Source organism: Hippocampus bargibanti, linkage group LG09 (genome assembly GCF_051943395.1).
Source record: "Hippocampus bargibanti isolate YZ-2025 linkage group LG09, ASM5194339v1, whole genome shotgun sequence".
Lineage (NCBI taxonomy): Eukaryota > Metazoa > Chordata > Actinopteri > Syngnathiformes > Syngnathidae > Hippocampus > Hippocampus bargibanti.
The window spans coordinates 24,712,130-24,736,425 of NC_142742.1; the positions used below are offsets into that span (position 1 = coordinate 24,712,130).

The 24,296-nt window shown below is 44.2% G+C and overlaps 1 protein-coding gene across 6 annotated transcripts; it reads left to right on the forward strand.

Moving 5' to 3' along the window:
- Positions 1-38: 38 nt before the first annotated feature.
- On the forward strand, positions 39-22,571 carry tyro3 (TYRO3 protein tyrosine kinase). Of its 6 annotated transcripts, XM_089003912.1 has the most exons (20): positions 1,045-1,364; positions 6,430-6,616; positions 7,717-7,817; positions 7,892-8,062; positions 8,137-8,223; positions 9,423-9,538; positions 10,510-10,690; positions 10,773-10,915; positions 11,927-12,065; positions 12,149-12,302; positions 12,379-12,399; positions 13,003-13,091; positions 13,284-13,379; positions 13,463-13,543; positions 17,677-17,769; positions 17,840-17,961; positions 18,058-18,167; positions 19,554-19,713; positions 21,177-21,313; positions 22,157-22,571. In XM_089003912.1, the coding sequence occupies exons 1-20, from the start codon at positions 1,307-1,309 to the stop codon at positions 22,479-22,481; spliced, it is 2,571 nt and encodes an 856-aa protein (XP_088860038.1). In that variant the 5' UTR covers positions 1,045-1,306; the 3' UTR covers positions 22,482-22,571. The 6 variants fall into 6 exon arrangements, with proteins under 6 accessions (XP_088860040.1, XP_088860036.1, XP_088860038.1 ...); XM_089003914.1 differs by lacking the exon at positions 1,045-1,364 and adding an exon at positions 39-374 and having other exon boundaries at positions 17,840-18,167; XM_089003910.1 differs by having other exon boundaries at positions 1,044-1,364; positions 17,840-18,167.
- Positions 22,572-24,296: the final 1,725 nt, after the last annotated feature.

A 24,296-nucleotide genomic window follows, 5' to 3' on the forward strand; every position in this document is an offset into this window, starting at 1 on the left:
GCGAACGACACATCACTTGACATATCGCAGTTGAAACAGGTAAACGCCCCTTTTAAATGTGCCTGACGAGTAAAAACAACGAAGGATTCGCCTTTGTCGAGAGAAAAGGTTCTAATTTGATAGTTTCTAATTTGCAATGAAACAATGGCATGAATTAAACAGTTGAATATCAGTGGCACTTTGAAAAGCCCTATGCTAACGTTAGCATCAATATACTTCCCCGAGAGGCAGCAGAAAGCAAGCGTGCAAGCTAATGAGCCGTGTGCAGGCTAGCTAATAGTAGCTTCGCCTATGAACTATTGACTTTCATTCCGATCGTTTGGCTGGATTTGTTTTGACCGATCCTGAAGAAAGGAAAACTATTCATATTCACGGTGAGTATAATCACAGTTATTCTAAATATTTGACTTTTATGGCTCTCTTAGTCAAAAAGGTTCCCGACCCCTGCACTAAAGTTGTTTGACTAAACATTTAAAAGTCGATGGGGCCACCGTGCCTCGGTGTCCTTGATTGAAAATGACAGTGACGAAGATTTAAGAATGTTTCATACCCACAATAGCCCATTTTCAAATACGGAACATATATATACGTATTAGCTATTTATTCCAGCAGCCCCTGGATTTTGTTTTTCTACTTCTTTAGTTCCTTTCCGCCTCCTTTCATAACTTTGCTGCTGTGAAATGTCAGTTTCTCCACTGTGAGAGGAATAAAGGTACATCCAATCCGATTAGCTATCTATCTGCCTAGCTATTAGCTATATATTAACTAGTTTTCTATCTAGCTTACTTACTTCCGGGTTGAGTGAACGCCGGCGCGTGTGGGCGCCGCTGCTCACCCACAGAAAAACGGATCATTATTAATATTTATTATTGCAATAATATTGAACGCCAACACAACGTGGAGACATTTCTCCGGTGAAATAGTTTCCGGCGGTCTGGACATTTACGTCGACGTCCTTACCGCCGCGGTTTCACTCAAGCGTCGAAAATAGCTGTTCCGCGTCTTATTTCGAAGGTGTGGGATTCAACTTCCGGTGCGGTCACCTGACGTCACACTCCCAACCACTGCCAAAGCGGTGGCCCCACAGCGAGCTCCTTCGTGGTCGCCGAGCCGCCCTCCCACGACGACGACGACGACGACCAGGAACTTTCTTCCCCAACTCTTCTCCCGCTTTTTCGTCTCCATTTTGATCTCGTCGCGCCGCCATTTGACGTCAGATCGCTAGGGGCAAGCGCGGGTGGGGGCGGCGGGGCTGGGTGAAAAGTGCACTTTTTGTTTTCCTCGGCGCCCAAACAAACAAACAAACATGTTCGGGCTGCTGTTGACGTTGGCGCTGGTCGCCGTGTTCGCCTCTTGTGCTATCGGTGAGTGCGACGCATCACTTTATTGATTCATTGTTATTTTTTCATCGGAAAATTGATTGATGGTGTGGAGGGTCAGGTGCGCTACTTGTTCGGATAGACGAGGACGTTCAAAGTGTGCGCAAGGCTCCCCAGTTCTCAGAGTTTTTGTGATTCTCGCGTGTTAACGATCAAAAGTGACGTCATCAAAATCACCGCAGCGAGGTGACGTCGGCCGAGATGTGCGGGAAGAGGGATGATGTCACGTTTGCGCACGCGCGAGGGAGGCATCGGCTTTTTATAGTTTTTATAATCATAATCATAATAATAATAATACAGTCACAGGATAAGTTTTTCAGTGGGTGAGTAGCGGGAGCCACACGCGCCAGCGTTCACTCAACCCAGAAGTAACTCAAATAGATAGATAACTCGCTAGATAGCTAATAGATAGCTAATAATAATAATAATAATGATAATCATAATACATTTCATTTCTCAGCGCCTTTCAAAACTCTCAAGGTCACTTTACAGTCACAGTATAAGTTTTTTTCTGTAGGTGAGCAGTGGCAGCCACATGCGCCAGCATTCACTCAACCCGGAAGTAACTCAAATAGATAGAAAGCTAGCTAGCTAACACATAACTAATAGATAGCCAGCTAGACAGTTAGCTAACTAGCTAGATACACATACAGCTAATAAATAGCCAGTTACATAGCTAGCTAGCTAGACAGCTAATAGATAGCAAATGACTAGCAAATAGGTAGCTAGACAGATAACTACTAGATAGCAAATATGTCAAATAACTAGAGAGCTAGCTGGCTAGCTAATATACAGTAATGGCTGGCCGGCTGGCTGGCCAGGTAGCTAGTAGCTAGTTAGCTAGCTAGCTTTTTATCTATTTGAGTGATTCCGGGTTGAGTGAACGCCGGCGCGTGTGCCGGCGCTCACCCACAGAAAAACTTATTCTGTGGCTGTAAAGTGACCTTGAGAGTTTTGAAAGGCGCTTACAAATGAAATGTATTATTATTATTAGTAGTAGTATTATTATTATAGATAGCAAAATTATATCCAGCTAGGTAGCTAGCTAATAGATAGCAAATAGATAGCAAAAGGATAGCCAGCTAGGTAGCTAGCTAATAGATAGCAAATGGATAGCAAATAGATAGCTAGCTAGATAGATATCAAATTGATCGCAAATAGATAGCCAGCTAGGTAGCTAGCTAGTTAGCAAATACATAGCAAATGGATTGGATGTACCTTTATTCCTCTCGCAGTGGAGAAATGGACATTTCACAGCAACAAAGTTATGAAAGGAAGAGGAAAGGAAAGAAAGAAGTAGAAAAACAAAATACAGGAGCTGCTGGAAAGGCAGACACTCTCGCGGCGCCATCTTGAAGTCAAAAGAACGAAATAACAAAGTCAGCTTTATTGTCAAATATGCTAATATGCATGACATACAGCGCAGATGAAATTAATGTCCTCTCGGACACAGCGTGCAAGGCACTTCTAACGTGGCTAACAAGACATACAATTGACAACAGACAAGACATGTCATTTCTGAATGTAAAGTGAGGTCGTGTCGTCTGGAAAGTGAGGTAGTGACGTATATAAAGTGACGTAATGCAAAAACAAACAACAAGAAAGGGTTGAAGTGAGGTCTTGCAGAAAAAAAACGAGAAAGAACAAAAAAAATAGGATGATAGTACAGCGTGTAGCGTGTACTCAGAGTTCGGTGAGTGTGGCAGTGGGAAGGGGTAGGGGGGCAGGGCTGGGAGGGAGTTGAGTCTCCTGACTTCCTGGTGGCAGAAACTGACCTTGACCTTGCTGGTATTGGCTCGGAGACTCCGCTACTCGATGGCAGCAGGCTGAAGAGGCTGTGGGAGGGGTGGGATCGAGACACCGATGATCTTCTCAGCTGTCCTCACTCTGCGCTGCAGAGTCTTACGGCAGGACACTGTGCAGACGCCGTACCGCGCGGTGATACAGCTGGTCAGGATGCTCTTGATGGTACCGCGGTAGAAGGAGGTCATGATGGGGGTCGGGGCTCCAACTCTTTTGAGCTTGCGGAGGAAGTACAGGCGCCGGTGGGATCTCTTGGCCAGTGATGCCGTGTTGTGGCTCCAGGACAGGTCTTCGGATATGTGCACTCCCAGGAATTTGGTGCCGCTCACTCTCTCCACTGCAGCACCGTCGATGGTCAGTGGAGCATGCTGGGGGCGATGAACAGCATTCTGACGTAAGAGTCTCTGGTCTCCAGGTAGGTGAGCGCTGTGTGGAGAGCAGTGGAGATGGCGTCATCGGTCGAGCGGTTGGGCCGATATGCAAACTGGAAAGGGTCGCAGTTGAGGGCAGCCTTGATGTGGTTCATAACTAGCCGCTCGAAGCACTTCATGAGGATGGGAGTGAGTGCGACCAGGCGGTAGTCGTTGCGGCAGGTGGGACACGACTTCTTAGGGACCGGGATGACGGTGGTGGCTTTGAGGCACGTAGGCACAACAGCCTGGCTCAGAGAGGTGTTGAAGATGTCCGTGAAGACATCTGTGAGCTCCTCAGCGCAGTCTCTCAGAACACGGCCAGGAATGCCGTCGGGACCCGGGGCTTTTCGTGCGTTGGTCCCTCTGAGGGATCGCCTCACGCTGTCCTGGGACAGTGTCAGCACCTGTTCGCCGGGAGGCGGTGCGGTCTTCTGTGCTGGAGTGCTATTGTCTGCCTCGAAGCGGGCGAAGAAGTCATTCAGCTGGTTCAGCAGAGTGGTGGAGTTCTCGCAGGTCTGTGGAGAGGGCTTGTAGTCTGTGATGGTCTGTATCCCACGCCACAGGTTCCTGGTGTCTGAAGTGGTTGGCGATCATCCTGGAGTGCTGTTTCTTGGCCATCCTGATGCCACGTGACAGGTTGGCCCTGGCTGTCCTCAGGCCCAGCTCATCGCCAGCGCAGTGTTCCGAGCCCTAAGGAGCCTGTGGACTTCACCCGTCAACCATGGCTTCTGGTTGGCCCGGATGGTGACAGATCTGGTGACAGTCACGTCATCCATGCACTTCCTCATGTAGGAGGTAACAGAGTCTGTGTACTCTTGGAGGTCGGTGTGGTTATTGTAGGTGGCCGCTTGTCTGAACATGTTCCAGTCGGTGTTGGAGAAGCAGTCTATGAGTGCCTCTGACGACCCATCAGGCCACACCCTTATCTGCTTCTTGACTGGTTTGACGACTTTTACAAGTGGCCTGTATGCGCGCATTAACATGATGGTGGAGTGGTCCGAAGCTACTAGGTGGGGGAGGGGATAGGCTTTGTAGGCTCCTTTGTGTGTGGTGAAAACATTGTCCAGAATGTTGTTACCTCTCGTCGGAAAGTTAATGTGTCCACGGAGTTGTGGAAACACGCTTTTCGGGTTGGCATGGTTGAAATCGCCAGCCAGGATAAGGAAAGAATCTGGTAGAGTTCATTCAATGCCGCGCTCCTGTTGTTAATTGAGCTCGGGGGGGATGTAAGCTGCTACCAGCAGTACGGCACTAAATTCCCTCGGCAGGTAGAATGGCCGACATTTTATGACCATAAGCTCCATCAGTGGTGAGCAGTGTTTGCATACCACCACAGCGTTGCGGCACCAGGCATCACTGATGTAAACAGTCGCGAGTCTCCCCCCCCCCCCCCCCCCCCCCCCCCCCCTCGACGAGCGCTCTGTCTGCCCGGAAGCTAGTTAGCTGGGCTAGCTGGATGGCACTGTCCGGTATGCTGTCGGTCAGCAATGTTTCCACAAACACAAAGGCACAACACTCACCCACCGTCTTAGAAGTTGAACGGAGAAGTCTGATGTAGTCCATTTTATTGTCCAGCGAGCGCACGTTAGCCAGCGTGATGGTAGGAATGGTCGGCCGGTGGGGGCTAGCCGCGAGCCTAGTGCGGATACCTCCACGCTTTCCCCTCTTCTGTTTCCGGGTGTTGTCAAATAATATGACAACACAAAGACACAGACAGTCGTCCATTCTTCAGCACTTGCTGAAGGGTACCTCTTTGTGACATGAAGCAGTTCTAGATGAAATAGTCACGATAACTTTAAAGTCTTACAAATTGGCAATTTGACAAAGTGCTGACGAGGATTTGACGCCAACAATTAGTAATTACAAAATTAGATGAAATTAGATTAGCTATCTTTATTTGCTATCTATTTGCTATCAAGCTGGCTAGCTTGCTGTCTATTAACTATATACCAAAAGTCTTCACTTTTTATTTATCTAGCTATTCAGCTGTCTATTTATCTATCTATCTCGCTATCTATCCAGCTATCAAGCTAGCTGGCTACTTGCCATCTATTAGCTATCTTGCTGGCTAGCTAGTTATCTATTTATTAGCTATATAGCTATCATGCTAGCTCGTTATTAGCTATGTTCCAGAGAGTTTTGAAAGGCGATTATAAATACAATGTATTATTCTTATTATTAGCTATCTCCTATTAGCTAGCTAGCTAGCTAGCCTTCTATCTGTGTTACTTCCGGCTTGAGTGAACGCTCGCACGTGTGGCTGCCGCTGCTTACCCACAGAAAAACGTCTGTGACTGTAAAGTGACCTTGAGAGTTTTGAAAGGTGCTTAAAAATGAAATGTATTATTGTTGTTATTATTATTAGCTATCTAGCTAGCTATCTAACTTATCCTGTGACTATAAAGTGACCTTGAGAGTTTTGGAATACATTCATAAATGAAATGTATTCTTGTTATTATTAATAGCTATCTGTTAGCTGGCTAGCTTTCTATCTATTTGAGTTACTTCTGGGTTGAGTGAACACTGGCGGGTGTGGTCACCCACTGAAAAACATCCTGTGAATGTAAAGTGACCTTGACAGTTTTGAAAGGTGTTTAGAAATGAAATGTATTATTATTATTATTGTTATTATAATATACTGACATACAGAGTCGAGAGTCCGGGAAAAAAAAAACTGCAAAACAACGGCCGTCAGGTAGAGTGAACGCTGGCGCGAATGGCTGCCGCTGCTCACCCTCACAAAAAAAAATCCCGTCACGGTAAAGTGTCCTTGAGAGATTTGAAAGGCGCCTTGAAATTAAAAGTATTATTTTTATGATGATGTCATCTGTCAGGCGGCGTGTCGTTCAGCCGGCACCCGAGCAACCAGACGGCGTCTCAGGGTAACGCCGTGCGTCTGGGCTGCGCCGTGGAGGGCGTGGAAGAGCCCGACGTGGTTTGGATGAAGGACGGCGCTCGGCTCCTCAGCAGTGACCAGATGTTCATCGCCCTCGGGGAGAAGCACTGGGAGACCTTCTACAGGTACCAAAGTAGAAGTCAGCCAGAACCCGCAGACCTCCACTTTGCCGCTCTGCAACATCAAACAGTTTGATGACATCACCTGGCTATCTGGCTGGCTAGCTATTAGCTGTCTAGCTATTAGCTGGCTGGCTGTTAGCTCTATACTTGGCTAGCTGTTGGCTATCTGGCTATCTAGTAGCTATTTATTAGCTAGCTAGTTGGCTAGCTTTCTATCTATTTGAGTTACTTCTGGGTTGAGCGAACACTGGTTCACTCCCGGGCCCCGAATTCAACCAAGAATTTTTTCAAGCACCAGATATTTGTGTTTTTTAGACTATCTGGCTGGCTAGCTGTTTGTTATCTAGTTGGCTAGCTATTAGCTGTTGTCTGTCTATCTGTGTCCTTGAGAGTTTTGAAAGGCACTTATGAATGAAATGTATTATCATCTGGCTATCTGGCTATCTGGCTATCTATTAGCTATTTATTAGCTATCCATTTGCTAGCTAGCTTTCTATCTATTTGAGTTACTTCCGGGTTGAGTGAACGCGGGCGCTTGTGTCTGCCGCTGCTCACCCACAGGAAAAAAACTTTTCCCCCCGACTGTAAAGTGACCTTGAGAGTTTTGAAAGGCGCTTAGAAATTAAATGTATTATTATTATTATTATTATTATTATTATTATTATTGTTATTACAGTAAAGTCTCGTTATATCGATATTGGTTATATTAATAGTACTGCTTATTATGATGCTATTTCTATGAACGCAAGGAGAACATTTACATGCAGCATTGGATATATCGATAGTCTGGTTATATCGATATTTGTTCCGACTCCCAAGAATATCGATAAAACGAGACTTTACTATATTATTATTATTATTATTATCTAACTAGCTATATAGCTATCTAAATGGCTAGCTATCTAGCTAGCAATCTGTTTTGGTTATCTATTAGCTATCTGCTAGCTGGATAGCTTTCTGTGCATTATCACCACAGAGTCTCAGCACGTCGATGTGGATTTTTGGACAGCGGCCATCAGAGGCCAACCGGAACCTTGTGAAGTCGTTGACCTCGGTCCCAGTGTCAGTCCGGTCCTTGTCCAATGTCCAGTTTTGCGTTTCAGCGTAAAGTCGGTCCAGCAGCAGGATGCGGGCAAGTACTGGTGCCAGGTGGACTTCCACGGCCAGACGTTTTCATCCCGACGGGCCTGGATCACAGTGGAAGGTGAAGGAAGACCAAACGGGGATCTGGTCCGGTCCGGTTTTTCTGACGGTGCGTCCCCCTTCGCTTCCCTTTAGGGGTGCCGCATTTTGTCCAAGAGCCCGAGGACGTGTCCACGCTTCCAGGAAAGCCCTTCAACCTGACCTGCGGCGCGGTTGGTCCACCTGAGCCCGTGGAGGTTCTGTGGTGGCTGGGAGGAGTCCGCGAGGGAGGCGTCGCTCCGTCCCCCTCCGTCCTTGGCGTCCGCGGTAAGACCTCAAATAGCCCGCCGCGAGAACCAAGAGGAGTTAGCTGGCCAAAGTGACATGACGTCGCCACGCAGGGGTCAACGAGACGGTCAAGGTCTACTGCGAGGCCCGCAACGCCCGCGGGATCTCCGTGTCCAGAACCGGAACGGTCTTCATCAAAGGTGAGACCGCCGATCGGTTAGCGTCAAGTATGTTTTAGCCTTGAGGAGTCCAACATCCTGTCTCATTGGATGGACCTTTATTTGTCTCGCAGTGGAGGAGCAATTGACATTTGACAGCAGCAAAGTTATGAAAGGAGGAGGAAAGGAAAGGAAAGAAAGAAGTAGAAAAACAAAATACAGGAGCTGCTGGAAAGGCAGACACTCTCGCGGAGCAAAAAAACATCAATTAAATAACAAATGACATGACAACACAAAGACACAGAGTCATTTATTAGCTATCCAGCTATCTATTAGCGACATAGCTCTCTAATTGGCTAGCCATCTAGCTAGCTATCTATAAGCTATGTTCTTGAGCGTTTTGAAAGGCACTTGCAAATACAATGTATTATTTTTATTATTATCATTATTATTAATATTGAATATTTGCTTTAAAATGACACCAAGTTGATCTATCTATTATATGATATCTATTATCTATCTACCAGCTGGCTAACTAGCTCCCTATCTATTTAATAGTGACATTCAGTGTGTTAGCTCGCTAACCATCTCACTGTCTAGCTAGCTATCAGCTTTCGAGCTATCTAGGTGGCTAGCTATCTAGCGAGCTATCTGTTGGCTATCTATTATCTATCTACTAGCTGGCTATCTATTCTCTATCTATTACCTGGCTAGCTAGCTTTCTATCTATTTAATAGTGATATTCAGTGTGTTAGCTAGCTAACCATCTAGCTGTCTATCTAGCTATCAGCTTTCGAGCTATCTAGGTGGCTAGCTATCTAGCTAGCTATCTGTTGGCTATCTATTATCTATCTAGTAGCTGGCTAGCTAGCTTTCTATCTATTTAATAGTGATATTCAGTGTGTTAGCTAGCTAAGTATCTAGCTGTCTATCTAGCTATCAGCTATAGAGCTATCTAGGTGGCTAGCTATCTAGCTAGCTATCTGTTGGCTATCTATTATCTATCTAGTAGCTGGCTAGCTAGCTTTCTATCTATTAACTTTCGAGTTGAGTGAAGTGCTCTCCCACAGAAAAACTTACCCTGTGACTGTAAAGTGACTTTCAGAGTTTTGAAAGGCGCCTAAAAATGAAATTATTATTATTGTTAGCTATCTAATAGCTATATATTAGCTATCTATTAGCTATCAATGATCTCTCTATTAGCGAGCTAGCTTTCTATCTATTTGAGTTACTCATGACAGGCTTTCCGGCGGCTCCGTCCGGACTGAAGCTCGGCAAGTTCCTGGAGAGCGACGCCTTGTTGTCGTGGCAACCGGGATTCACCGGTCACGCCGACTTGTCCACCTGCGCTATCCAGGTAATCCCGGGCGAACGCACCCCCCCCCCCCCCCCCCCCCCCAAGATCTGAAAGGACAAATGACTTCAAGTGACTTCTACTGAGCGCAAGATTCCAGCGCATATCGCTAAGAAATTAGCCACATTTAGCATTTTAACATAGTTAGCATGTTTTACTGCGAATACTGATGGAGATTCGGGCACAATGTATCTGTTAGCTATCTATCCAGCTGGCGAGCTATCTATTGGCTGGCTAACTGGTTAGCTGGCTATCTAATAGCTAGCTAGCTAGCTAGCTTTTTATTTATTTGAGTTATTCCGGGTTGAGTGAACGCTGGCGTGTGTGGCTGCCGCTGCTCACCCACAGAAAAACCGATCCAGAGACAGTAAAGTGACCTTGAGAGTTTTGAAAAGCGCTTACAAATGAAATGTATTATTATGATTATTATTATTATATTTTACCTTTTAATATTCATGCCGTCTTGTTTTTGAGTTGATGTTGATGCCGGAAGTGAGCTCACGGAGGGAACGCCCCTGACCAAGAAAGCGACACACGGAAGTAACTCAAATAGATAGAAAGCTAGCCAGCTAGATAGCAAATGGAGAGCTAGCTAGCTAGCTAGTAGATAGATAGTTTAAGTGGATCGTTCCCGCCTGCCTGAGGGAAGTCGCTGGAAAAGGTGGTGGGCAGGATGCAGAGGGTTTTACTCTGCCCTTGTCTTGATTCTTGCAGTTTTTAGTTTGTGCACTTACACATCCACGACACAAGATGGCAGTGCCACTCTTTTGGTCGGAAAACAACATTATATTCCTCCCCAAAAAAGAATCCTAATAATAATCCATGCGGTGGAATCTTTGTACAATACGCTCAGCAGAAGTCATTTGACAAAAAAAGAAAAGGATGCAACTTTTCCCGGAGGTGTCGGTTGTCCTTTAAAAGTTGCTTGACAGTCAAGCGAGGGCCGCTGCGGTCTCTGTCGCCCACCTTCTCAGATCCGACGCTCGTCTCCCAGTCATCTGATCCTACCCGAGATCTCCGTGTCCGTCCCTCCCCACCGTCACGTCCTCGCCGGTCTGACCCGCCACTCCAACTACAGCGCGCGGGTGTCCTGCGCCAACGAGGTCGGACCGTCGCCCTTCTCGCCCTGGATGCGCTTCCTGACGCCCGAGTCAGGTGACCCGCCGGTCCCCCGTCGAGACCGCCGGGGCGAGCCGGTCGGCGTCACCCAGACGCTCCGCTCCGTTTGTGGTACCAGTGCCCGTCGCGGCCCCCCGGAATCTGACCTTTGACTTGTCGGAGCGGCAGTTGAGCCTCGCGTGGGCGGAGCTTCGGGAGGCGGAGCTTCAGGGGGAGCTGTTGGCCTACAAGGTGCAATGGATTCTGGGAGGGGAGCGACAGGTCAGCTGCCCGCAACACACAAAGCTAATTCATTATTATTATTGTTATTTAAGTAGTGACATTCTGTGTATTAGCTAACTAGCTATCTAGCTAGATAGCTATCTAAATGGTGAGCTATCTAGCCAGTTATCTGTTTTGGCTATCTACTAACTGGCGAGCGAGCTTTCTATCAGTGTATTTAGTGGCTTGCTAGATAGTTAGCCAATAGTAGTAATAGTAATAGCTAGCTATTAGCTATAGAACTATCTATGTTGGTAGTTATCTGGCTAGCTATTGGTTTTGGCTATCTGTTAGCTATCTACTTGCTGGATAGCTAGCTTTCTATCTGTGTATTTAATAGTGACATTCAGTGTAATAGCTAACTAGCTAGCTAGCTATTAGCTATAGAGCTATCTGGGTGGCTAGCTATCTGTTGGCTATCTATTAGCTATCTACTAGCTGGCTAGGTACCTTTCTATCTATTAACTTCCGGGTTGAGTGAACGCTGACGCGTGTGGCTGCCGCTGCTCACCCACAGAAAAACTGATCCTGCGACTTTAAAGTGACCTTGAGAGTTTTGAAAGGCGCTTATAATTCAAATGTATTATTATTAATATTAGCTTACTAGCTATATGGCTATCTAAATGGCTAACTATTTAGCTAGCTGGCTGTTTTGGCTATCTATTAGCTGGCTAGCTAGCTTTCTATTTGTGTATTTAATAGTGACATTCAGTGTATTAGCTAACTATTTATTTTAGCGAGCTATCTATTTGAGTTACCTCCGGGGTGAGTGAACGCTGGCGCGTGTGGCTGCCGCTGCTCACCCACAGAAAGACTGATTCTGTGACTAAAAAGTGACCTCGAGAGTTTTGAAAGGCGCTTAGGAATGAAATGGATTATTATTATTATTATTATTATTATTATTATTGTCTAACTAGCTAGCGATCTATGAGCTATATGGCTATGTAAATGTTTAGCTAGCTATCTAGCTCGCTATCTGTTTTGGTGAATGCGGCCATTTTGTGTGTCCAGGAGCCTCTGCTGTTCAAAGTGCCGCGGGCCTTCCTTTCCAGCGGCGGCCGCTTCTTCAACTCGTCCGTGCGGGTCTCGGCCTGCACGGCGGTGGGTTGCGGCCCCTGGAGCGCCCCCGTCGTCATCCTGCCCGCCGCGGGTGCGTTCGCGACTGGCCCCGCTAGCGTGCTAATGACGCAGAAGCATGTTGCGGTCATGCTAACGGGCTTATTTTGTTTTTAGGAGACCGCGCAGGCGGCTGGGCGGTACCCGCGGGTGCCCCCGTGGCGCGCGGCCACCTTTGGGTGGGCGTCCTCTTCGCCCTTCTGGCGCTGACCGTGTTGGCGCTGCTTGTCTCCATCTTTGCTCGGAGAGGCGGGAAGGCGTCGCGCTTTGGGTACGCACGGGACCTGCTCGCACATCTGGCCGTACATACAGTGATACCTCGGCTTACCAACTTAATTGCTTCCCAGACAGAGTGTGTCAGGCGAAAGGTGTGTATCCCAAACATTCATTTCCCATAGGAAACCATTAAAATGAGAAGAATCCGTTCCCAGGTCCCCATAAAACATCGTTTTCTACTAAATAATTCTTAAAACGACACAAAATAGACCCATCAAAGTTGAAACAAGTCCAAATTTGACTGTTTTCTATCCATTTTCTAGGAATGAGTAAAAAAAATCAGGTTGAATGGACAGAAGGATTCACCTTTGTGGAGAGAACAGGTTCTAATTCTAGGTGGCTAGTTTGCTATCTACTAGCTGGCTAGCTAGCTTTCTATCTGTGTATTTAATAGTGACATTCAGTGTATTAGCTAACTAACTCTCTTGCTAGCTAGCTATATAGCTATCTAAATGGCTAGCTATATAGCTAGGTATATGTTGGCTATCTATTGGCTAGCTAGCTTTCTATCTATCAAGTTACTTCCGGGTTGAGTGAACGCTGGCGCGTGTGGCTGCCGCTGCTCACCCACAGAAAAACTGATCCTGTGACTGGAAAATCACCATGAGAGTTTTGAAAGTCGCTTAGAAATGAAATGCATTTTGATTATGATGACGCCGCGTAGGTGACATGTTGCCCCTCCCCCCCTCGTTCAGTTGGGTTTTTTCATCGGCCGACACGCCGATCTCCTTCACGGCGGCTCGCTCCTTCAACCGAAGCGCCGGGGAAGCGACTGTTTCAACACGTGAGTTCCGCGCTCGGAGTCTTCCAAAGCTATCTATTCGCTAGCTAGCTTGCTAGCTATTAGAAATGAAATGTGTTATTATTATTATTTCTGAGAACAATTCTATTGAGTTTAACCACGCCCACTCTGATGTGAATTGGGTTCTTCGGGCAGCTGAGATGCACTTGTTTTTGTGTCTCCGTCTCCCTCTAGTGGACAGTCTGGGTATCAGCGAGGAGCTCAACAACAAACTGAAGGACGTTCTCATCCCCGAGAGGCTGCTGATACTCGGACACATGCTGGGCAAAGGTCGTCCTCGTGGGGTCACGTGACAAGTCGCTGACCTTAAGTCGCCGGCAAGTGGACTGATGGCGTCCATCTTTTGCGTTTAGGCGAGTTCGGGTCGGTGCGCGAGGCCTTCCTGAAGACGGACGTCTGCCCGGCCCAGAAGGTGGCGGTCAAGGTTCTGAAATGTGAGTTGGCCTCGGTCGCTTGCGCGCCTCGCGTTAAGACCTGCCGCCCGGAAGTGACTCAAATAGATAGAAAGCTAGCGAGCTAGCGAATAGATAGCTAATACCTACCAAATAGATCGTTATTACCTAATAGCTAGCAAATAGATTGCTAATAGCTAGTTAATAGATAGCTAATACCTAGCAAATAGATAGCTAATACCTAGATAATAACTAGCGAATAGATAGCTAATAGCTAGTGAATAGATAGCTAATAGCTACATTTATAACTGAAATGTATTATTTTTATTATTATTTCTATTAGCTAGCTATCTAGCTTTCTATCTATTTGAGTTACTTCCGGGTTGAGTGAACACTGGCGCGTGTGGCTGCCGCTGCTCACCTACAGAAAAACTGAACCTGTGACTGTAAAATGACCTTGAGAGTTTTGAAGGGTGCTTAGATATTGAATGTATTATTAGTATACCTAGCGAATAGATAGTTAATACCTAATAGCTAGCAAATAGATTGCTAATAGCTAGTGAATAGATAGCTAATACCTAGCGAATAGATGGCTAATACCTAATAGCTCGCGAATAGATAGCTGATACCTAGCGAATACATAGCTAATACCTAGATAATAACTAGTGAATAAATAGCTAATAGCTAGTGAATAGATAACTAATAGCTCGCAAATATATAGCTAATACCTAATAACTAGCGAATAGATAGCTAATACCTAATACCTACCAAATAGATAGTTATTACCTAATAGCTAGCAAATAGATTGCTAATAGCTAGTTAATAGACAGCTAATACCTAGCGAATAGATAGCTAATACCTAGATAATAACTAGCGAATAGATAGCTAATACCTAGATAATAACTAGACAATAGATAGCTAATAGCTACGTTTATAAATGAAATGTATTATTTTTATTATTATTTCTATTAGCTAGCTATCTAGCTTTCTATCTATTTGAGTTACTTCCGGGTTGAGTGAACGCTGGCGCGTGTGGCTGCCGCTGCTCACCTACAGAAAAACTGAACCTGTGACTGTAAAATGACCTTGAGAGTTTTGAAGGGTGCTTAGATATTGAATGTATTATTAGTATACCTAGCGAATAGATAGTTAATACCTAATAGCTAGCAAATAGATTGCTAATAGCTAGTGAATAGATAGCTAATACCTAGCGAATAGATGGCTAATACCTAATAGCTAGCGGATAGCAAATACCTAGTGAATAGATAGCTAACACCTAGATAATAACTAGCGAATAGATAGTGAATAGATAGCTAATAGCTAGCAAATCAATAGCTAATACCTAATAACTAGCGAATAGATAGCTAATAGCTAGCGAATAGATGGCTAATAACTAATAGCTAGCGAATAGATAGTAAATACCTAGTGAATAGATAGCTAATACCTAGATAATAACTAGCGAATAGATAGCTAATAGCTAGCGAATCGATTGCTAATAGCTAGTGAATAGATAGCTAATACCTAGCAAAAAGATAGCTAATACCTAGATAATAGCTAGCGAATAGATAGCTAATAGCTAGTGAATAGATAGCTAATAGCTACGTTTATAAATGAAATGTATTATTGCTATAATTATTTCTATTAGCTAGCTATCTAGCTTTCTATCTATTTGAGTGAACGCTAGCGCGTGTGGCTGCCGCTGCTCACCTACAGAAAAACTGAACCTGTGACTGTAAAATGACCTTGAGAGTTTTGAAGGGTGCTTAGATATTGAATGTATTATTAGTATATCTAGCGAATAGATAGTTAATACCTAATAGCTAGCAAATAGATTGCTAATATCTAGTGAATAGATAGCTAATACCTAGCGAATAGATGGCTAATACCTAATAGCTAGCGAATAGATAGCAAATACCTAGTGAATAGATAGCTAATACCTAGATAATAACTAGCGAATAGATAGCTAATAGCTAGCGAATCGATTGCTAATAGCTAGTGAATAGATAGCTAATACCTAGCAAAAAGATAGCTAATACCTAGATAATAGCTAGCGAATAGATAGCTAATAGCTAGTGAATAGATAGCTAATAGCTACGTTTATAAATGAAATGTATTATTGCTATAATTATTTCTATTAGCTAGCTATCTAGCTTTCTATCTATTTGAGTTACTTCCGGGTTGAGTGAACGCTGGCGCGTGTGGCTGCCGCTGCTCACCTACAGAAAAACTGAACCTGTGACTGTAAAATGACCTTGAGTTTTGAAGGGTGCTTAGATATTGAATGTATTATTAGTATATCTAGCGAATAGATAGTTAATACCTAATAGCTAGCAAATAGATTGCTAATAGCTAGTGAATAGATAGCTAATACCTAGCGAATAGATGGCTAATACCTAATAGCTAGCGAATAGATAGCAAATACCTAGTGAATAGATAGCTAATACCTAGATAATAACTAGCGAATAGATAGCTAATAGCTAGTGAATAGATAGCTAATAGCTAGCAAATAGGTAATACCTAATAACTAGCGAATAGATAGCTAATAGCTACGTTTATAAATGAAATGTATTATTTTTATTATTATTTCTATTAGCTAGCTATCTAGCTTTCTATCTATTTGAGTTACTTCCGGGTTGAGTGAACGCTGGCGCGTGTGGCTGCCGCTGCTCAGCTACAGAAAAACTGAACCTGTGACTGTAAAATGACCTTGAGAGTTTTGAAGGGTGCTTAGATATTGAATGTATTATTAGTATACCTAGCGAATAGATAGTTAATACCTAATAGCTAGCAAATAGATTGCTAATAGCTAGTGAATAGATAGCTAATACCTAGCGAATAGATGGCTAATACCTAATAGCTAGCGAATAGATAGCAAATACCTAGTGAATAGATAGCTAATACCTAGATAATAACTAGCGAATAGATAGCTAATAGCTAGTGAATAGATAGCTAATAGCTAGCAAATAGGTAATACCTAATAACTAGCGAATAAATAGCTAATAGCTAGCGAATAGATGGCTAATACCTAATAGCTAGCGAATAGATAGCAAATAGCTCGTGAATAGATAGCTAATACCTAGCAAAAAGATAGCTAATACCTAGATAATAGCTAGCGAATGGATAGCTAATAGCTAGTGAATAGATAGCTAATAGCTACGTTTATAAATGAAATGTATTATTTTTATTATTATTTCTATTAGCTAGCTATCTAGCTTTCTATCTATTTGAGTTACTTCCGGGTTGAGTGAACGCTGGCGCGTGTGGCTGCCGCTGCTCAGCTACAGAAAAACTGAACCTGTGACTGTAAAATGCCCTTGAGAGTTTTGAAGGGTGCTTAGATATTGAATGTATTATTAGTATACCTAGCGAATAGATAGTTAATACCTAATAGCTAGCAAATAGATTGCTAATAGCTAGTGAATAGATAGCTAATACCTAGCGAATAGATGGCTAATACCTAATAGCTAGCGAATAGATAGCAAATACCTAGTGAATAGATAGCTAATACCTAGATAATAACTAGCGAATAGATAGCTAATAGCTAGTGAATAGATAGCTAATAGCTAGCAAATAGGTAATACCTAATAACTAGCGAATAGATAGCTAATAGCTAGCGAATAGATGGCTAATACCTAATAGCTAGCGAATAGATAGCAAATAGCTCGTGAATAGATAGCTAATACCTAGCAAAAAGATAGCTAATACCTAGATAATAGCTAGCGAATGGATAGCTAATAGCTAGTGAATAGATAGCTAATAGCTACGTTTATAAATGAAATGTATTATTTTTATTATTATTTCTATTAGCTAGCTATCTAGCTTTCTATCTATTTGAGTTACTTCCGGGTTGAGTGAACGCTGGCGCGTGTGGCTGCCGCTGCTCACCTACAGAAAAACTGAACCTGTGACTGTAAAATGACCTTTTGAAGGGCGCTTAGAAATTAAATGTATTATTCTAATACCTAGCGAATAAGTAGCTACTACCTAATAACTAGCGAATTGATAGCTAATAGCTAGCTAGGTATATATCTAATAGATACAGTATCTAGCTAGATAGCAGCCAGTTAATAGATTTTCAAGACGTCTTGAATGAGGTCAACTGCGGACGGATTGATTGCCCCCATCTGCAGACGGCTTTTGTTGCCTCTAATCCTGACCTTCGTCTGCGCGTCCAGCGGACATCACCTCGTCGGATGACATCGAGCAGTGTCTGAAGGAGGCGGCGCGCATGAAGGACTTCCGCCACCCCAACGTCATCCAGCTCATCGGTAAAGATGGCCGCCGCGGCGGCGCCACCGAGGCGGCTTGTCTTTTGACGGACTTTGCGCTCGCCGCTAGGGGTCAGTCTTGCGCGGCGTCACGGCCAGCGCTTGCCCGTCCCCATGGTGGTCTTGCCCTTCATGAAGCACGGAGACCTGCACACCTTCTTGCTCCTTTCCAGGCTCGGAGACCGGCCCTTCGTACGACCTTTCACCTTTTGGCCCAATTCCTTTTCTTGTTGCCCGTGGGCGCGTGACCCGGAGCTCGTGCTCGCTGTCCGTCTCTTTTCCCCGCAGGAGTTGCCCAGGTGCATGCTGGTCCAGTTCATGTTGGACGTGGCGCGAGGGATGGAATACCTGAGCAGTCGCAACATCATCCACAGGGACCTGGCGGCCCGCAACTGCATGTCAGTCCCCGTCGTGGCGCTTTTTTCCTTTAGCATATTAGCTATCTAGTAGCTAGCTAGCTTTATATCTATTTCACTTACTTCTGGGTGGCGCGTGTGGCTGCCGCTGCTCACCCGCAGAAAAAAAATCAATCCTGTGACTGTAAAGCTGTCTATTAGCTATCTAACTATCTAGCTAGCTATTTGCTGTCTGTTAGCTATCTAACTAACTAGCTGGCTCGCTATCTATTTGCTGTCTATAAGCTATATGACTAATTAGCTGGTTATCTAGCTAGCTATCTATTTGCTGTCTGTTAGCGATCTAATTATCTAGCTGGCGATCTAGCCAGCTAGCTATTTGCTGTCTGTTAGCTATCTAACTAACTAGCTGGCTATTTGCTGTCTGTTAGCTATCTAACTAACTAGCTGGCTATTTGCTGTCTGTTAGCTATCTAACTATCTAGCTAGCTATTTGCTGTCTGTTAGCTATCTAACTAACTAGCTGGCTCGCTATCTATTTGCTGTCTATAAGCTATATGACTAATTAGCTGGTTATCTAGCTAGCTATCTATTTGCTGTCTGTTAGCGATCTAATTATCTAGCCAGCTAGCTATTTGCTGTCTGTTAGCTATCTAACTAACTAGCTGGCTATTTGCTGTCTGTTAGCTATCTAACTAACTAGCTAGCTATTTGCTGTCTGTTAGCTATCTAACTAACTAGCTGGTTATCTAGCTAGCTAGCTATTTGCTCTCTGGAAGCTAGCTAGTTAATAGCTAGTTAATATCTAGCTATCTAGATAGCTAGCTAGCTTCCAGGTTGAATGAACGCTGTGAGTGACCTTTTGAGTTTTGAAAGGCGCTTTGAAATAAAATGCATTATTATTATTACTAGCTAGCACTCTATTAGCTATCTAGCTATTAACTATATTAGCTAGTATCGAGCTTGCTATTTATTTGAGTTACTTCCGGGTTGAGTGAACACTGGCGCGTGTGGCTGTTGCTGCTCACCCACAGGAAAAAACCTATCCCGTGACTTTTGAAAGGTGCTTGTAAGTTTAAGTGGATTATTATTATTATTATTTGCTATCTATTAGCTAACTGGCTAGCTAGCTATCTAACTCTAACTACCTATCTACAGTATTAGCTATCTATTAGCTGCAAGGTAGCTAGCTTTCTTTCTATCTGAGTTACCTCCGGGTTGAGTGAATGCTGGTGCGTGTGGCTGCCGCTGCTCACCCACAGGAAAAAAAACTTATCCCGTGACTGTATAGTGACCTTGAGAGTTTTGAAAGGCGCTTCGAAATGAAATGGATTATTATTATTATTCTTATTCTTATTCTTAGTGGTTGCGGGCAAGGTGATTGGCGTGACGTGACGTTTGGTTGCGCTTTTTTTTTTTTGTGGTCAGGCTGGATGAGAAGATGGCGGCGTGCGTGGCAGACTTTGGCCTTTCCAAGAAGATCTACTCTGGAGATTATTACCGGCAAGGATCCGTCTCCAAGCTTCCCGTCAAGTGGATCGCTTTGGAAAGCTTGGCCGATAACGTCTACACCACGCAGAGCGACGTGGTACGTAGCGCACACATTTCGTGACCTACTCCCGTCGTAACAATGACAACAAAGAAGGAAAAGCAAATTGGATGCTAGGTAGTAGCTAGCTATTCGCTAACTATTATCAATCTATTAGCTAGCTAATGGATAGCTATTCGCTAACTATTATCTATATATTCGCTAGCTAGTAGCTATCCGCTAACTATTAGTTATTTATTTGCTAGCTGTTAGCTATCTATTTGTTTGCTATTAGTAACCAATTCGCTCGCTATTCGCTAGCTATTACCCATCTATTCGCTGGCGAATAGGTATCTATTCGCTAGCTATTAGCTATATATTCGCTAGCTAATGGCTAGCTATTCACTAACTATTAGCTATCTATTCGCGAGCTAATGGCTAGCTATTTGCTGACTATTAGCTATCTATTCGCTAGCTAGTAGCTATCTATTTGCTAATTATTAGCTATCTATTCACTAGCTATTAGCCATCTATTCACTAGCTAATAGCTATCTATTTGCTAGCTATTAGCAACCAATTCGCTAACTATTCGCTAGCTATTAGCCATCTATTCGCTAGCGAATGGCTATTTATTCACTAGCTATTAGCAACCAATTTGCGAGCTATTAGCTATCTATTCGCTAGCTAATAGCTATCTATTTGCTAGCTATTAGCAACCAATTTGCTAACTATTCGCTAGCTATTAGCCATCTATTCGCTAGCTAATGGCTATTTATTCACTAGCTATTAGCAACCAATTTGCAAGCTATTAGCTATCTATTCGCTAGCTAATAGCTATCTATTTGCTAGCTATTAGCAACCAATTCGCTAACTATTCGCTAGCTATTAGCCATCTATTCGCTAGCTAATGGCTATTTATTCACGAGCTATTAGCAACCAATTTGCAAGCTATTAGCTATTTATTCGCTAGCTAGCTTGCTATCTATTTGCTAGCTAGCTTGCTATCTATTCGCTAGCTATTAGTCCTCTATTCGCTAGCTAATGGCTATTTATTCACTAGCTATTAGCAACCAATTTGCGAGCTATTAGCTATCTATTCGCTAGCTAGCTTGCTATCTATTTGCTAGCTAGCTCGCTATCTATTCGCTAGCTAGCTTGATATCTATTTGAGTTACGTCCGGGTTGAGTGAACGCTGGTGCGTGTGGCGCCGCTGCTCACCCACATGAAAAAAAACTTATCCTGCAACTGTAAAATGACTTTGACAGGCGCTTCGAAATCAATTGTCGTATTATTTTGTATTATTTTTTGGGAGGAATAATGTTGTTTTTGGACCAAAAGAGTGGCACTGCCATCTAGTGTCGTGGATGTGTAAGCGCACGAAATTTAAACAAGCGTTTGGCAGCGCCTCGATGGTCATTGCACTGCTCACTGCAAGAACCAAGACAAGGGCACGGAAAATCCGAACGGACCCTCCGCATCCTGCCCACCACCTTTTCACACTGTGTGTGTGTGTGTGTGTCAGTGGGCCTTTGGTGTAACCATGTGGGAAGTGATGACGCGCGGGCAGACGCCGTATCCCGGCGTGGAGAACTCTGAGATCTACGAGTACCTGATCCGAGGAGAGCGCCTCAAGAAACCCGTCGAGTGCAGACAAGACATGTGAGTCCTTTGGATGCTCAATTTGCTATTTTTATGCTATCTATTAGCTGGCTAGCTATCTAATAGCTGTCTGGCTGGCTAGCTATCTTACTAGATGGCTATTAGCTATATGGCGATCTAGCTAGTTAACTGTTTAGCTATCTATTAGCTAACTTTCTATTTGAGTTACTTCCGGGTCGAGTGAACGCTGGCGCATGTGGCTGCCGCTGCTCACCCGCAGAAAAACTGATCCGATGACTGTAAAGTGACTTTGAGAATTTTGAAAGGCACTTAATAATAATACTTATTACTAATTTCTAAGTTTAAGCATCTGTTTTCTATCTATTAGCTATCTGGCTGGCTATCTAATAGCTGTCCGTCTCCGTTTCAAAACTCTCAGGGTCACTTTCCTGTCACAGGATAAAGTTTTTCTGCGGGTGAGCAGCGGCAGCCACACGCGCCAGCGTTCACTCAACCCAGAAGTAACTCAAATAGATAGAAAGCTAGCTAGCTAATAGATAGCAAATAGGTAATAGATAGCCAACAGTTAGCCAGCTTACAGCCAGTAAGCTAGCTAATGGATAGCGAGTAGATAGCCAACAGCTAGACAGCTTACAGCCAGCTAGCTAATGGATATTAGCGGTCTAGCTGGCTGGCTATCTACTGTGTGAGCTATCTATTACTAGCTAGCTTTCTGTCTATTTGAGTTACTTCCAGGTTGAGTGAACGCTGGCGCGTGTGGCTGCCGCTGCTCACCCGCAGAAAAACTTTATCCTGTGACTGTGAAGTGACCTTGAGAGTTTTGAAAGGTGCTTATTTATACATGAAATGAAATGTATTCTGATGACGATGATTATCCGTTAGCTACGACGTGATGCACAGCTGCTGGAGTCCGGTGCCCAAATGTCGGCCTACTTTCAAGGACCTGGCGGTCCTGCTGGAGGAGCTCCGGCTTCGCAAAGACTCCTTGCACTACGTCAACCTGGAGGGGGAAGGCCCGGACGGCGGGGAGGCGCCCGGACCGCCAGAGGGCCGCGGCTTAGGCGCGTCCCGTAGGCGGGACTGGCCGACGGTGGCGTCCGGCGCCGCCTTGGCTATCGGGGGCGGGGGAGACTACAGGTACCTGGCCCGAGGGGGTGCGGACGGACTGGAAGAGGACGACGACGACGACGCCGTCGTTCACCTTTGAACTCACCGGAGACATTTTGCACACTTGCCTTGGCACTTTTTAACACACAGCTTTTATTGTCACTAATTAAACACAAACTTGTATTTCTCACGTCGCTTTGTGATTCGGACAGTGGAACCGTGTTCAAAGTTTAGCATATAGCTATTTGCTATCTTTTAGCTTTCTAGTGGCTATACGGCTATCTAGGTGGCTAGCTATCTGCTGGCTATCTACTACCTGGCTGGCTTTCTATCTATTTAGCTATCAGCTATACAGTTATCTGGGCGGCTGGCTATCTAGGTAGCTATCCGTTGGCTATCTATTCGCTATCTATGAGCTGGCTAGCTAGTTTTGTATCTGTGTATTTAATAGTGACAGTGTATTGGCTAACTAACTAGCCAGCTATTAGCTATAGAGCTATCTAGGTGGCTAGCTATCTGCTGGCTATCTACTACCTGGTTGGCTTTCTATCTATTAGCTATACAGTTATCTGGGCGGCTGGCTATCTAACTAGCTATCTGTTGGCTATCTATTTAGCTATCTATTAGCTATAGTTATCTGGGCGGCTGGCTGTCTAACTATCTGTTGGCTATCTATTAGCTATCTACTACCTGGCTGGCTTTCTATTTAGCTATCAGCTATACAGTTACCTGGGCGGCTGGCTCTAGGTAGCTATCTATCTAGCTATATGTTGGCTATCTATAAGCTATCTACTAGCTGGCTAGGTAGCTTTCTATCTATTAACTTCCGGGTTGAGTGAACGCTGGCGTGTGTGGCTGCTGCTGCTCACCCACGCAAAAACTGATCCTGTGACTGTAAAGTGACCTTGAGAGTTTTGAAAGGTACTTATGAATCAAATGTATTATTAGCTAACTAGCTATATAGCTATCTAAATGGCTAGCTATCTGTTTTGGCTATGTATTAGCTATCTATGAGCTGGCTAGCTAGTTTTCCATCTGTGTAATGAATAGTGACATTCAGTGTATTGGCTAACTAACTAGCTAGCTATTAGTTATAGAGCTATCTAGATGGCTAGCTATCTGTTGGCTATTTATTAGCCATCGAATGGCTGGCTAGCTAGCTTACTATCTATTTACTTCCAGGTTGAGTGAACGCAGGCACGTGTGGCTGCTGCTGCTCACCCATGGAAAAACTGATCCTGTGACTGTAAAGTGACCTTGAGAGTTTTGAAAGGTGCTTATGAATCAAATGTATTATTATTAGCTATCTAAATGGCTAGCTATCTGTTTTGGCTATCTATGAGCTGGCAGGTAGTTTTCTACCTGTGTATTTAATAGTGACATTCAGTGTATTGGCTAACTAACTAGCTATTAGCTATCTATCTGTTGGCTATCTATTCACTATCTAATGGCTGGCTAGCTAGCTTACAATCTATTTATTTCCAGGTTGAGTGAACGCTGGCGCGTGTGGCTGCCGCTGCTCACCCACGGAAAAACTGATCCTGTGACTGTAAAGTGACCTTGAGAGTTTTGAAAGGTGCTCATGAATCAAATGTATTACTATTAGCTAACTAGCTATATAGCTATCTAAATGGCTAGCTATCTGTTTTGGCTATCTATTAGCTATCTACTAGCTGGCTAGCTTGCTTTATATCTGTGTAATAGTGACATTCAGTGTGTTAGCTAACTAACTAGCTTTTAGCTATAGAGCTATCAAGGTGGCTATCTAGCTATCTGTTGGCAACCTATAAGTCATCTACTAGCTGGCTAGGTAGCTTTCTATCTATTAACTTCCGGGTTGAGTGAACGCTGGCGTGTGTGGCTGCTGCTGCTCACCCACGCAAAAACTGATCCTGTGACTAAAGTGACCTTGAGA

Excerpts from the sequence above, each read along its gene's own strand:
- tyro3 (XM_089003910.1), top strand. The coding sequence starts at position 1,307 with ATGTTCGGGCTGCTGTTGACGTTGGCGCTGGTCGCCGTGTTCGCCTCT. Across the intron at positions 13,092-13,283 it reads GGAAGCGACTGTTTCAACAC|TGGACAGTCTGGGTATCAGC; the intron begins GTGAGTTCCGCG and ends GTCTCCCTCTAG. Across the intron at positions 19,714-21,176 it reads ACACCACGCAGAGCGACGTG|TGGGCCTTTGGTGTAACCAT; the intron begins GTACGTAGCGCA and ends TGTGTGTGTCAG.